General features: G+C 45.3%; 1 protein-coding gene across 1 annotated transcript in view; it reads right to left on the reverse strand.

Moving 5' to 3' along the window:
* LOC144152446 (uncharacterized) overlaps nt 1–15,926 on the reverse strand; it is a 44,809-nt gene that overhangs the window by 7,190 nt on the left and 21,693 nt on the right. Inside the window, exons 7-9 of the mRNA XM_077683714.1 lie at nt 13,210–13,332; nt 9,143–9,271; nt 831–960 (exon numbers count right to left, since the gene is read on the reverse strand). Of these exons, the coding sequence (XP_077539840.1) occupies nt 831–960; nt 9,143–9,271; nt 13,210–13,332 (382 nt within the window). The remainder of the gene's footprint in view (nt 1–830; nt 961–9,142; nt 9,272–13,209; nt 13,333–15,926) is intronic.

A 15,926-nucleotide genomic window follows, 5' to 3' on the forward strand; every position in this document is an offset into this window, starting at 1 on the left:
AAGCAGAAGACATCCAGGAGGGGGCGGGCCTTTAGCCACCTGCCACCACCATTAAGACTGCGTATAATTCTTCTCGATACACTTCCTCACAATAAAGTTTGTCTCTTTCTCGCTCTCAACTAGACCCCAGACCCCAAGCACTGAAGTACCGTCTTTTTTTCATTACCACCCTCGAATACCTTGTTGTAGCTCCTTCGGTGACTCACTCTGTGGAAATATTCGTCTACACAGCTAGGACCAACGCGGCCCTCATACACCATATCACTAGAAAATGGGTTTACCGTGCGGGATCTTTACCCCCTCTCTGTCCCAACTGCCGGGCGACCGTATTCACCAATCTAGACCACTTAATCTGGCACTGCTCCGCGTTTTCCCTGTATCGCCCTTTCCTCAGGAACGTCATGATCCCGATGCCTTTCAAAATGACCGTATATTTGAATCACCTAATTTTTGCACAGCCGTTGGTTTGTTCGGCGTACCTCAAGAGTAGACTGGGGTCTACCCTGATGGTAATACTTTTGTCATCAGATATAAACTTCAACTTAGCATGAGCTTCAGCTTAGCATACCTCCACTGTCTGCAGAGATCTCGTGTATTGCCTTCATTGAGGCATCACTCCTACAACTGGGCTGCTCCTTCCTCGCGTCCCCATTTTGGTCTCATGGGCTTCCCTTGATTAATAAAGGACTAAAACACATGCGTCCCCACTGCCCCACCCTCTCTCTCTCTAAATGCTGTAGCGCTTATAAGGAGCATTGAGGAAGGTTTTAACCGAAGCTGAAATTAAAGTCACTAGAGTAAAGTGAAGTTCAGGAAAGACGCGTGCTTACGTCTTGCGGTAGGAGTCTCTAGTGAAACCATGCGGGCAGTGGACCATGCTGCAGCGGTAAGCGCCCATCGTGTTGACGCACACCTCGTCCTCGCCCGGGCAGACATCGCCTTGCTCGCACTCGTTGATATCTACGCATGAAGAACGTATACGGAATGGACGCTGTGCACGGGGAACATTGGAATAGGCAGTATAAATGCTTTCCAAGTGGTTTGCACCCAGAGTCCACAGAATGTCACCCGTGGATAGATTGCGGTCAGGTAATAGGAATAGGTAAGTGATAATAGGTTTGGTAACAGGAGACGAAATATCTAATTAGGAAATGGGAAACCATGACAATCTACACCCCAGCTGACAGAATAGGACTAGCGGAGCTTTCGAAGTTAATAAGCGTAAGACAGCTGACATACCGAAGTACATAAATCAGAGGATAGAATGTGCTGTAAAGAACGGAGGTAGCCTTGAAGCAGTGAAGAGGCGTCTAGGCGTGGGGAAAAATCAGATGTATGCGCTTAAAGAAAGGCAAGGCAATGTCATCACAAGTAGGTATAAAATAGTCATAGTAGGCGAGGACTTCTATAGAGATCTGTACAGTAGCCGGGACATCCAGGACAATGCCGAACGAGGAAGTAGTACAGACGAGGTAGACATCCCACGACTAACGACAGAAGAACTAAAGAAGGCTTCGAAAGAAATTTAAAAGGCAAAGCATCTAGTGAGAATTAAATAACAGCAGACCTCTTGAAGTATGGCGGGCAAATTGTGCTAGTAAAACTGGCAAACGTGTACACGCAATGTTTAATGACCGCGGGTGTACCGGAATCTTGGAAGGACGTGAACATCGTCCTAATCCACGAGAAAGGTGACATGAAGGACTTGAAAAATTACAGGCCGATCGGCTTAGTGCAAGCCGTCTACAAGCCTTCATAGATTATGAGAAAGCATTTGACTCGGTCAAAACCTCAGGAGTCATTCAGACATTACGGAACCAGGGTGTAGACAAGCATTATGTAAGAATACTACAGAATATTTACGACAGCTACCATCATCCTTCATAAGGAGAGCAGTAAAATCCCTATAAGGAAGGGTGTCAGACAAGCAGACACAATCTCTTCAATGTTATTCTCAGCATATTTTCAAGAAGTATTCAGAGCATTGGATTGGGAACAGGTAGGAGTGAGGGTAAATGGAGAATACCTGAGTAACCTCAGATTTGCTGATGACGTTGCCTTGCTAAGTAACTCCGGGGACGAATTGCAAAGCATGCTTACCGAACTAGACAAACAGTGTAACCGTGGGCCTGAGAATTAATATTCAGAAAACTAAAGTAATGATCGATAATCTCGGGACAGCACAACGGTTTGAGATAGGTGGCGAGGCAGTCGAAGTGGTAAGCGAGTATATCTACTTAGGCCAAGTTGTGACCCCGGATCCTAATTATGAGGCAGAGATAATTAGAAAGATAAGAATGGGGTGTAGTGCTTTTGGCAGGAATTCTCAGAAAATGAATAGCAGCCTACCATTGTCCCTGAAGAAGAAAGTGTATTACAGGTTCATCGAACCGGTACTCACCCTCGGGGCATAAACGTGGAGGCTCACTAAGAAGGTTCAACTTAAATTGAGGATGACTCACCGCACAATGGAACGGAAAATGATAGGTGTGACATTAAGGGACAAGAAGAGAGGGGAGTGGGTCAGGGAACAAACGCGTGTTAAAAGACATACTAGTAGCAAATTAAGAAGAAGAAATGGACGTGGGCAGGGCATGTAATGCGAAGGCAAGATAACAGTTTGTCATTAAGGGTAACAGAGTGGATCCGTAGAGAAGGCAAGCGCGAGGGGCTGCAGATAGGTGGGCAGATGACATCAAAAAGTTTGCCGGGATAAGCTGGTCGCTGTTAGCACAGGACCGGGATAATTGGAGATTAATGGGAGAAGCCTTTGCCCTGCAGTGGGCGTATATAGGCTGGTGATGATGATGATGAAAAAAGAACGTGTCGAAAGTTTGATGAATGCATGATACGACGGAAAAACTTTAGAGGACCTCGATAGGAGATGCCTATTTTCAGGTGTAACGAACAAAAAAAACATTTTCCATCGGGTGCAAGTAAAGATGCAGCAACCCCACTGCGTCTCTTTTAAAAATGTTGTAATTAGGTGGTTCAAAGACAAATGTTTTGGTGAAGGAACACAATAAATACACAAGAACTGTCTGAAACACTAATGTTTTTGTTTTCGGAAGAACATGGCCACCTCTAGTAATTAGCTGATTCTCACCCAATCGACGTAAGGAATGCCCTGGTGTAGCAAGCTTATTCAAATCTTTATGGGTCGGTACTCACCTTTTAGGGATGGTCACCTGCGAAATGTCAACGGCAAAGAAAGAATTCACGCGCAGAAGACTGGCGCCAGCAAGACATTTAAGGAATTGTTTCGGGCTTCTGTCCTACGCCACTCCTCGGGGTGGTTGCAGGCTTTTTGTCAGGCCTTGTTGTCGGACTGTCTATTTGAGAAGGCCCGACCGTTTCAAAGTAGTCCTGAAATCCGCTTTGAGTACACTAAATAAACAAGCGCAGTCGTTAGGCTGGATTACGTCATCTGTGCCAGTATAACTTTCTTACCTGCAGCGGAAAGCTCACACTTTCGTCGCAGTTTTTCGCCCCTTTCTTACGTTTTCCTGCGTGTTTTTGGACAGCGCCATTTAAATTTGGTACAGCTAGGCGTTATGTCGATGCGATGACATGGCCGCTGTGCTGGTGACAGATATCAACATGGAAGTCTCGCGGCTCAACGTGACCTCTCAGCTGTGCACCGTGGTCGAATGGTTCGGGTTTGAGTTTGTGAGTAACACAGACAGTAAAATGCATTCGACGCGGGACAGCAACGGACAGCTTCATGTTTGTTCCCTAGAATAACGCTCGAGACCCCCGTGTTTTAGGTCGCTATAAGATTGACGCATGTCGTTCGCTCGGATGAAGAGCGGGAATTGAAGGAGCATCGGCCCGATCAGAAGCGCGTTTTGGCGCGAAAACATCGAAAATCCGCTGCTGCCGCAAGTGCCGCAAGTTCCAGCTCCTCCAGTAGCTGCGAATCCCTCCCGGAAGAACACAATCTTGGGCGTCGAAGACGACAATTATGATGGGCTACATTTTGCTGCTTAACCAATCGGGTTGCAGACTCGATTCACGGCTGTGGCTTTCGCTTTCCTGATGGAGGCGAAAAGCAAAAAACACCCGTGTGTTCCAGATTTCGGTGCACGTTAGAGATCCCCCAGCTGGTCAAAATTAATCCGAAGCCCGTTAATCCGGAGCGCGTTAAACCCCCGCAATCAGTCAATCAAATCGGGTCAAGACGACGGGTGTTTTCGCTTTAGGGCTCCGCAAGAAAAGCAGCCGCCGCGACTGAGAATTGAACCCGCGTCCTTGGGCTCAGCGGCACAATGCCTTAGCCTCGGAGCCACCGCAGCGGGTCAAAGGGACCATGAAGATAAAATTGATAATGATGATTGTAGGGTTGCAACGTAGGCGATGAGGCCCGCTGTAGTACAGAGTTCCAGATTAATTTTGACCACCTGGGAGTGGAGATCTTTAACATGCGCCGAAATCTCGAACCCACGGGCGTTCTTGCTTTTCGCCTCCATCAGAAAAGCGGCCGCCACGGCCGGGAATCGAACCCGCGTCCTCGTGCTCGGTGGCACAACGCCTTAATCACTGAACCACCGCGGCGGGTAAGATAATATAGAACTTCGTTCAGCTTGAAAGAGCTAGCCTCTGGTAACTCACTCAGGTTCATTCCAGCCACGAAAGACATTTTTTAACAAGAAATACGCAAGCGATAATAAAAAACATTTAAATTTCGCGCTGTAGTGACTGGGTATGGTAGGGGGTGACGTAAGAGAGGCCAGTGCTTAAACACAGTTATTAAAGGGACACTGAAGTGATATGTAAACATTGCGGGATTACTAGCGCAAATTGTAGTCCGGAGTCCCCAGGCCATGTTTCGACCACTCTAGGCGCGTTTACGCGATTTTATTTAGTAGAAAAACTAATTCGAAAATGCTGTCCTCCTCTCTTTACGCTCGCCCATTTTCTGTGGCGTTTTCGTGTGACGTCAGGAGGGGATGAGCTGGCAATTGGCTGCGCCACGGCTGCGCTACTGCACGGCTCCCCGGCCGACAGAGTCAGTCGGCCCAGCGTTTCGTCCGCCGGCCGCCGGCGAGTCGTCGCAATCAAGGAGGTTAAAAAAAATTGCTTGGTCGCAATTCGTTCGCTTAGTTGAAACGAAGCCAGGACACGTTTGTGAATGGAAGAATGTGCCTTTCTTTACTTGGTTTGTTGTACACTGTATCTAGCTCCAAGTCAAGGTCGCTTCACACAAGCGCTCGACGCTTCGCTGACTGGTACGCCAGTAGGAAAATATAAGGCCTCTTGAAGGCGGGAGAAGAGTCAGCGAAGTCAATATAGGTACTAAGGAAATAAAATCAACTGATATTTTTACCGTACAGCGTAAAACTAGGGCGCGGGAAGCACTTTTTTGCGCTGGGCGAACAAGCACAGCGGTCAGCAGCACGACTACGCATCTGCGAACGCTTTTCCGTCTACGAAATGCAATTGGTAGACGTAAGCTACTGTGGAAACTCGGGCGACGCTTACTGCACGATCGCAGTACAACAAATAGTCACCTAAGCTGCTTGAAATGCCAAAACTATATAAAAGTGTAAACCGGTTGTACAATATATACCTTATATTAGCAAGGCCTTTGCGTCCCGCACCGTGGCTCAGTGGTCTGGGGCGCCGTTTATGTCGCCGCAAATATTTTGCAAGTCACGAGTTCGAATCCCCGCGGGTACGTGCTTTTTTTTTGTAAGTTAACTTTTTTGTTTTCCGCCGATGTTTTCTATATCGAGTTCACCTTTTTTTGGGCCGCAACGTTCATGGCTACACGAACTAGTTCACAAAACGCGCGCAGGCTGGCACTGGCGCGCTAGCGAGTTCTCGTTGGCGTGCTGTTGCCATAAGCGCCGACTGCTTGCAGGCAGTGGGCACAGGCCAGAATGAACAGACCCTTGGCCTGGTGCGAACACGCTTTTTACGATACAGGCATGAGGGAGGCAAGCTCCAAATATGGGGGAAAAGCGCATGACATTTGGGCGTCTGCGGGTACCCGGAGGGCGTTCATGCACTGCGTAGGTCTCGGCTAGTGAATGCTACGACTAGAAGCCGTCCTGGGAGGCTTATCTTGTGCATTTTACAGCCGACAACATGGCAGAAGCGCGGTACGATGATTACTGAGATATTGAGAATGCCCATCCAACAACGCCATTGGTTATGTTTTACAGAACCGAAACCGAAACCGAAACTTGTGTGATTGCTAACCTTGGGCATCGTCCAATCACGGCGCCCCTCCTCTCAACGTCACAGCCTTAGTTGGTGCGGCCGCCGCAAACCGCGCATGGTAGTTTTTCTTCTTTCGCGCTTTGTAAAATAATTACCGTTTTGTCAACCGGATAAACGATGAAAAGTGTGCTAATTTGAGCCAGTCTACGCAGTGCAAGCAAAAACGGGAGCTTGACAAATTCACTTCAGTGTCCCTTTAAAGGGACACTGAAGTGATATGTAAACATTGCGGGATTACTTGCGCAAATTGTAGTCCGGAGTCCCCAGGCCATGTTTCGACCACCCTGGGCGCGTTTACGCGATTTTATTTAGTAGAAAAATTAATTCGAAAATGCTGTCCTCCTCTCTTTACGCTCGCCCATTTTCTGTGGCGTTTTCGTGTGACGTCAGCAGGAGAGGAGCTGGCAATTGGCTGCGCTACTGCACGGCTCGCCGACCTTCCGCGACCGAGTCAGTCGGCCCAGCGTTTCGTCCGCCGGCCGCCGACGGGTCGTCGCAATTCGTTCGCTCAGTTGAAACGAAGCCAGGACACGTTTGTGAATGGAAGAATCTGCCTTTCTTTACTTGGTTAGTTTGTACACTGTATCTAGCTCCAAGTCAAGGTCGCTTCACACAAGCGCTGCACAAGCGCACATGCGACGCTTCGGTGACTGGTACGCCAGTAGGAAAATATAAGGCCCCTTGAAGGCGGAAGAAGAGTCAGCGAAGTCAATATAGGTACTAAGGAAATAAAATCAATTGATATTTTTACCGTACAGCGTAAAACTAGGGTGCGGGAAGCACTTTTTTGCGCTGGGCGAACAAGCACAGCGGTCAGCAGCACGACAACGCATCTGCGAACGCTTTTCCGTCTACGAAATGCAATTGCTAGACGTGAGCTATTGTGGAAACTCGGGCGACGCTTACTGCACGAGCGCAATACAACAAATAGTCACCTAAGCTGCTTGAAATGCCAAAACTAAACAAAAGCGTAAACTGGTTGTACAATATATACCCTATATTACCAACAGCAGCGGAGCCCGCTCCGTGGCCGAGCGGGCTGGGGTGCTTGGTATGTCACCGCAAGTATTTTGCAAGGCACGAGTTCGAATCCCCGCGGGTACGTGCTTTTCTTTTTTGCAAGTTAACTGTTCTGTTTTCCGCCGATGTTTTCTATATTGAGTTCACCTTTTTTTGGGCCGCAACGTTCATGGCTCCACGAACTAGTTCACAAAACGCGCGCAGGCTGGCACTGGCGCGCTAGCGAGTTCTCGTTGGCGTGCTGTTGCCATAAGCACCGACTCTTGCAGGCAGTGGGCACAGGCCAGAATGAACAGACCCTTGGCCTGGTGCGAACACGCTTTTTACGACACAGGCATGAGGGAGGCAAGCTCTAAATATGGGGGAAAAGCGCATGACATAGGTCTCGGCTAGTAGGTCTCGGTAGGTCTCGGTAGGTCACTGCGTAGGTCTCGGCTAGTGAATGCTACGATTCCAAGCCGTCCTGGGAGGCTTATCTTTATGCATTTTTACAGCTGACAACATCGCAGAAGCGCGGTACGATGATTACTGAGTTATTGAGAATGCCCATCCAACAACGCCACCGGTTGTGTTTTACAGAACCGAAACCGAAACCGAAACTTGTTTGGTTGCTCACCTTGGGCATCGTCCAATCACGGTGCCCGCTCCTTTCAACGCCACAGCTTTAGTTGGTGCGGCCGCCGCAAACCGCGCATGGTAGTTTTTCTTCTTTCGCGCTTTGTAAAATAATTACCGATTTGTCAACCGGATAAACGATGAAAAGTGTGCTAATTTGAGCCAGTCTACGCAGTGCAAGCAAAAACGGGAGCTTGACAAATTCACTTCAGTGTCCCTTTAATGTGTTAACTGTATGTTGGCGTTCAAGTAATCCGATCAAACAGAACTAGAGGCCGCACAGAAGTCGCCCAGTCATGTTTCTTGACAGTGGTCTCGGTCAGCGGCTGCCGATACCACAAACAAAATTCTCTGACCTGAAGGAAAACTGCCGGAAGGTAATTTGGTAGTTGCCGCAGCTTCATCTGATTTCCTTCATATATTCATTATTTGTTTGAAGTTTGTGATAAGGTTGCTGTCATTGTTACCTGGATAAAGCAATCTTTTATTGAATCAAAATGGTATGATGTCTTCATGCCTCCTATGATAAAAATGGGCCGCGTACCTTCTCCGTTTGTTGCCAATGTCGATGAAAGATGATAGTCGACTGGCGCCCCTGGCAAGTAAATTCCTCCCTTCTCTTTCCCGCTCACTTCTTATACTGTTACTCTCCCGTCTCGTTCCTCTCAAGATGACACGCTGGAGGTTTGTTCAAGTCAATTTAAATTTACCCTGTTCCACTGCTTCAAGTCGGGTGCCTCGATGCCAGGGCTACCGTATGGCGGAGACGCGTGTGAATCGAGGCACCTACAGCAACATTTATAGATCCACGTTGCCCTACTCCACGGGCGTACCAAGCAGAACATGGAACCAATCTACTATAGCCTTTAGTTGCAGTTGCCGTTTGACTTTTTTAAATGCCCCAAGGTAGCGCGGGCAAGTTCAGGTGACGGTTTTCTGCAGTTGATGTAGTATTTCAATTGTTATCGCAAAAGACAAGCAACCGTGAATTTTTTAACAAAGGAACACTGAAATATCACTCATGTATTGACTTTCTGCCTTATATTTGCGTAATGTCTTGCTCTTGTTCAACAATGTTGAAAAGTATGAGCATTAACACTTGAGTTAGACACTTACATTTGGCTGTGGGTATATAAGACTAGTGCGCAGTTTCTGTTTCACTTTGGCCGGCTGGCTGAATCGAGTCACACACAGAGAGAGAGAGAGACAGACAGACCGAAATTTCTGCATTTAAGTAGTGTAAGAAAGACTATCGTCTTTAAAAGCGCCCTAAGGAACGTACCATTGCAGCTCCTTCCGTTACTGCTGAGGACGAAGCCGTCGGGACACGAACAGGATCCCGGGTTGTTGACGCATGGGTTGACGCACTCTCCCCCGAAGCCTCCCCAGTTCGGGCAATCAGTTGATTCCCCTATTCGGGGAACCCGTAAACAGGATCAATGAATGGCGCATGACAGAATAGATGATAAATTTAACGTTAACCGATAGAGAAAACCTATGAAACTGGTCTGAAGCAGCGGGAGGAAACAAAGTTGCTGACGCAGTTAACGACATGAAATCGAAAATAAATGCAGCAAAAAAACAATTACTTCAGCCAAGAACTTTCGGGGTTTTTAAAAAGCTCCCCCAGAACGTTTTGGAGCTACATAAGTCCCAAAAAGTCCGAAAAAATGTAAAAACCCAATACAAACACTCTGTCACTGCTGACCCACTGAATCATCACTTTAAATCCGCCTTCCCAGTTGACGACAATAATAAGGAGGACATCGATACCCTAAACCTCCGCCATTTAAATGCTTTCTATAACTGAAGCAGGAATGTTAAACCTTTAGCTGAACCTTGACACAAAAAATAATAATGGTCCCGACAATATTCCAAACGCTTGCTTAAAATGATATGCTGAAAAATATTTGATCTTGATTTTCAAGAAACCCTTGTCAACAGCTTCGTTACCGAAACGGCCAAAATTTTTTCCGTACCCAAGGGGGTTCTTTGACGCAGAGTGGATCTTTAGACCAATTTCTTTCACTTGCTCAGTAAGCAAGCTGCTTGAGCACATTACACCAAGCACACCTAGAGCACGAACATATCTTATCACTTTAACAGCCCGGTTTTCGGCAGGGACTATCGACAGTAGCCCAACTTGTACGACTAATACATGATATAACTGTAAGCATAGATAACCAAAATCAGTTCGAAGTTATCTCCTTGTGCCTTTCAAAGGCGTTCGATCGGGTGCCACACGATGAGTTAATAAAATAATTAAATCGGTTATCGGCGACGACGACATAGCCCCATGGATAAAAGACTATTTTGCCAACCGCTTTCAATACGTAGAATACAGTTGAAAATTGTCATCATTAACACATGTCACATCCGGAGTTCCCCAGGGTTGCGTCCTGGCCCCAATGTCATTTCTTATTTACATAAAGGCCTTCCTTCCAGTAGTTAAGCCAACATTTGACTGTTTGCTGACGATTGCGTAGTTTACCCGAGAATTAGCACTACAGAAGACCATCTGATATTACGATCTGCACTAAACTCTGTTTATTACTGGTGTAATGAAAAATGCGCTCAGTTATCAATAACCAGACGAGAAAAGAGGTACGAACACAATTATAACCTAAATAATAGTCTTAAAACTGGGTGCACCAGCATAAATACTTGGGGCTGATCACGCAAGACTCCAGATGGGATGCCCACATAAATCATATCGCATTGGCTGCACTAGGAAGGCGATTTTCCCTAAAAAGATGCCTTTGATAAGGACTTCCAGAAACGAAGCGGTTGGCCTGCAGCGCTTTTGTGACATCTGTACTGGAGTACTCTATCAGTATCTGGTTCTCTAATACTAAAGTACACATAAATAAGATAGAGCGAAAGGATGAACAACAATTAGGTGCGTTTATAATCGGTACTCCACAACTACTTCACCAACGGAACTCCTGAGGAACACCGGAATCCCCACCCTACAGAATCGTTTGAAACCAGCGTGTTTAAAATTTCTGTATCAACATCTTTACAAAAATCTCATCCTTGACACTTCAAAGCACACCAGGACCATACAAAAGAGCCCTCGCGGCATAATCAAACATTAACTCTTAAATAATACAATTATCGCACTGACTGCCTTAAATACGTCTTCTTCACTCGTCGGTATGCGTTCGTCGATTGCTGGTAGTTCATCCATGGAACAATTCCTAACGCTTGTTGAACAAGAACTTTATGAAACAAGTTAACCAAAGCAACTCCGAGCAGAATGATTAAAACGAACCGAAGTACTTAACCAACTGCGTTTACATGGTTTACTTCTCTTTCTCTACCTGAATTCTGCTGTCCACTATTACTGAGTAGATCTTGTGCTAAGAATGCTTCGATAAAATATCTGGCTTAGTTGGTTCTTCAAGCGCTGCTGAAAATTGCAATCGCCAATTTTTATTTGTTTCATGCTGCATTAAATTTTCTCATGTTTTGTGTCTTTGTTTTCGTGAATGTAGTAAAACTTGACGCCTGCGATTTCTTGATAGTTTAACCTACGCTTTTCATGTATGAAACCTGACTCGTATTTTTATACCCTTGTTTTTTTTTGTATAAAAAACCACGTAGGTATGCGGCGCATTTCCAGCGTGTGTATCGCCGTACCTGCAAAAGTATCAAATGAGATTGGCAGTATGTGAATATAAATAATCAATAAAATCACCCCTTTCTGCAAGCACGTGCATTCACGACGTTGGAGAACATGGTTTGAGAATAAGCGTGAGTTCAATTCGGTTCGTTTATGCACTATTCGTTCAGAGTTGCGCTCAGTTTCTTGAAGCGGTTTTTAGACACTTACGAATGTTTAATCTTGAAAAGAAATTGCCATCCTGGTGATGTATCAGAATGTTTGTGATGTGACTCCTCCTGGTACAATACTATGAACTATAATTATTGCAATTATGCATATTTGGTGTGGCGGTAAAGATTACATATATATATATATATATATATATATATATATATATATATATATATATATAGTAAGGAAATGAGGGGCTCGTTGAGGAAATACAGAAACATAGGGCAGCAGTCTACAACGCCAAAGGAGGCAAATTGGAGGCGAATTGGTAAGGCATTCGACATGTAATCGAAAGGCGTGGGTTCGGTCCCCACTCTGGGCGCGTGTTTTTCTTTCTTTCTTTCTTCTGTATATTTAAAAAAAATGTTTACTTAATTAACCGTAGTGAAAAAGAAAAGAGACTAACCACACCCCTATGCCTCCTTTGGCGTTGTAGACTGCTGCCCTATGTTTCTGTATATATATATATATATATATATATATATATATATATATATATATATATATATATATATATATATATATATATATATATATATATATATATATATATATATATATATATATAGGTGACGTCCCGCAGATGGATGGTACAGGGCAGTTGGCCGGAATGGGAGATTAGCTACCAAGAGAAGGTGCGGTGTGATAGTGGTGGACGAGGAAGAAGAAGTTGTTAATAAAGGTGTTGGTTCTACGGACACCATGTCTCCTGCGTTATATATATATATATATATATATATATATATATATATATATATATATATATATATATATATATATATATATATATTGTGGGCGTGGGTGAGTGCATTCAACGTTAATGAGCACTTGCTTCGCTGTAGGACATTTATATATGCTGTGGCCAATCACCGTCAGTTGGTAGGGCCAATCTCTCATCTGTGCATACCCATTATAATCATCATCTGTAGATAATCATCGTCACGAGTGGCTTATTCTGTCGAGTCACCGACGGGCAGATTAAAACCCAGACTGCTGGAACTGCTGCCGACTTGTGTGGGGTCTTCCCTCGCCTTACAATATATATATATTGCTCAACAATCGCGTCATGTGAGACTAAAAAAATTCGAATTAACATTTGATTTCAGGTATCCCCTGAGCACTTTTTTTGCATTGCCATCTTCAAAAAATATATAAAAAACGATATTTCCGGATGTTTTATATTTTATTACTTTAAGGTCAGAAATACCGTATAACCGAATGTACTTTTGAGGACAAACAAACACAAATTGAAAAATGCTGCTGGAAATTAGAAGGGTGTTCAGGCAGTTTTTAGTGCCCAGTGAAATTTTCTTGCTCACTTCTATCTTCAGTGCCGTAAACTGGCAAGACATTTGAGAAAGTGTTCTACTGGACCTTTTGAGCCATCCCGTCGTCCAAATGGTGCTTGTGCACTATTGGTGTACTAATGAATGATGTACTATTAGAAAGGGTAATATTTCCGCGATCCCCCGTATTAGAGTGGGCAAACCGTCGAGTGATTACGTACTCACCCAAGCAGGTACGGTTGTTCTCGGCGAGGTGGAACCCACTGTGGCAGGAGCACCGGAACGATCCCCACACGTTGATGCACCTGTGGTGACAGTCATGTGCGTCTTCCTGGCATTCATCCACATCTGAAGCAGGTTGTGGAGGTTACGCAGCAGGAGAAAGAGAGGCAGTGAGAGGGTTTACAAACCACGACGCTTTGAAGGGACACTGAACTGTCATGGTACACCAAGTTGGCGACGCACAGCAACGTGTCTGGGTAGCAGAATCAGGATCAATTCAATGAATTGGGTAAAAAAGTAATGGAGTTGCCTGAGAAGCAGTTGTTTAGTAGTATAGTAGTAGTAGTAGTAGTAGTAGTAGTAGTAGTAGTAGTAGCAGGAGTAGTAGTAGTAATAGCATACTACTACTACTACTACTACTACTACTACTACTACTACTACTACTACTACTACTACTACTGCTGCTGCTGCTGCTGCTGCTGCTCCTGCTACAACTTCTGCTACTACTCCTCCTGCTGGTAATAATAATAACGACCAGTGAAAACACGCCGAAAGCATGAAGAATTCCAGGACATCCAAGCACTCCTGATGAGGGGGGAATGCGAAAGCATTAACGTCCGGTTCAACACCATTTCGCCCTGTGAGTATAGTTTTGCAGTTTTGAGATTAAATTGGTGCGGGTAATTTTTTAAAGTTTTTACAGTGGAGCCCCGCTTATACGTCTCCCAGATTTACGACGACCCGCTTCTTACGACAGATCACCGCGGTCCCGGCAAACTCCCCAGAAACAATGCATTTTTAAAAAAAAACCCGATGATATGATGCTCTGGTACGCGCAGTCCGCTTCATACGACGGATCCTGGCTCGGATAAACGGGTGTTTTCCCCATATTTTACCCCGCTTCGCCGCCTCGTGTTGACCCTTATATATTCTGAACCCCCGTTTGGCGCTGCTTGATATGCAAAGGTCCGTATGCGGGCCAGATAACTTGTTGAACAGACGCAAGCAAGCAAGCGGGTACTCGTGAGCGGGAGTCAATTTTCGACGGCTCCACGCGGCACCATACGCCAACGCGCCAACCGCGAGAAGTCGATGTTCACGTGGCAGGCGGACCGTGAATTTGAGGCTCCCATCGAGCCGCCGGCGAATGCGAAAACACATACGCCGCAACCCCACAGCGATGACCGAACACCATTTTTCCCCGCACGCTCAATCCAAGTTCTTCCTTTTCGAGGCTTTCTCTCCCTATATCTGTGCTCTCTGCTTACCAGTGTCTTTCAAAGTCGGGTTGTCACTCCGCTTGCCAGAGCGCCTTGATTCACGCGTGTCCGCCGCAAGGGCGGCGACACGTATACGTTGGCACCGCAATTTTGGGTCACTCGCTGGCCGCCGCAGAAAGTCACTGTAGCAAGACCGAGGTATAATTTTCGCCGCAACACGGTTTACTCGCGACGTTTGAATCATCTTATCAATTTTGCGTTTCTGGGTCTTGTGGGGGACGAAAAGAGCTATGTGTTGAGCACTTTGACCCAATTTGAGCACTTTGAGCACTTTGACGAATTTCTGGCGAAGGCTCGCAAGGCTAGGCTGGTCGTTGGCAGTCTTGGATTCACAGGAGAGAACAAGGAACCCATCTTCATTAATGAGCACCTAACACCCGACAACAAGAAGCTGTTTGCTCAGGCCTTAGCGCTCAAAAAAGAAAAGGGATGGCGCTTCCTTTGGACAAAGAACTGTCGAATCAACGCTCGCAAATCTGAGGACAGCCGGGTTCATCGCATTAACTCTGTAGCTGACCTCTCTATTTTCACTTGAATCTAATCTCTTTTTTAATGTTCATTTTTCCTAAACAGTCTCATCATGGCTTCATACTTCACACCGTCCGATCTTGATTCATATCTTGAAACACCTTGCCGGTCTCTTGTGCATTTTAATGCACGTAGCTTACAAAAGCATTCTGACGACATAACTACATTCCTAGCATCGCTCAATCACCATTTCTCGATCATTTGTGTCAGTGAAACTTGGCTCAATGAAGCTGATGGCAACCTATACTCTTTTTCATCTTATACAGCAGAATACTGTCACCGCAGCGGCAGCTGTCATGGTGGCGCAGCGGTTTTCATTTCCACTGAGTTACATTATTCCAGGCGTCAAGACTTATCAATTAATCAAGTGAATTGCGAGTCTGTGTGGCTTGAGCTTGATGCGTCATTTCTTAATATTGATTCAAAAAGCTTAATTATCGGGTCTATTTATCGCTCTCCTTCATCGTCTGTTTCGGATTTCTGCTTAGAATTAAACCAGGTTTTGCACACACTCTCACTGGAACGAAAAAACATCGTTATAATGGGTGACATCAACATTAATCTGTTAGACATGAACAATTCTGTGCATGCTGCTTATACAGATACTTTGAATGGACATGGTCTCGAATCACTTATATCTATACCGACTCGTCGGAATATTACAGGACAGGACTCATTAATTGATCACGCATTGTCCAACCTTTTGGTTACTCCTGGATCTGGTGTCATTGAAGTTTCATTAACGGATCATTACCCCATATTTGTGCGAATAGAGTGCAATGTCAAAAATCCGGATATGCATGTTAAAAGAAATATTATAGACAAAGCTTCATTTCTTAACAAAATTGCTAATTCTGATTGGTGCCCTGTTACGGCGCAAAATGATCCTGAACTCGCTTTTGAAACATTTTG

This window comes from Haemaphysalis longicornis, unplaced genomic scaffold, assembly GCF_048455015.1.
Source record: "Haemaphysalis longicornis isolate Haplotype H1 unplaced genomic scaffold, Haemaphysalis longicornis Haplotype H1 scaffold_9, whole genome shotgun sequence".
Classification (NCBI taxonomy): domain Eukaryota; kingdom Metazoa; phylum Arthropoda; class Arachnida; order Ixodida; family Ixodidae; genus Haemaphysalis; species Haemaphysalis longicornis.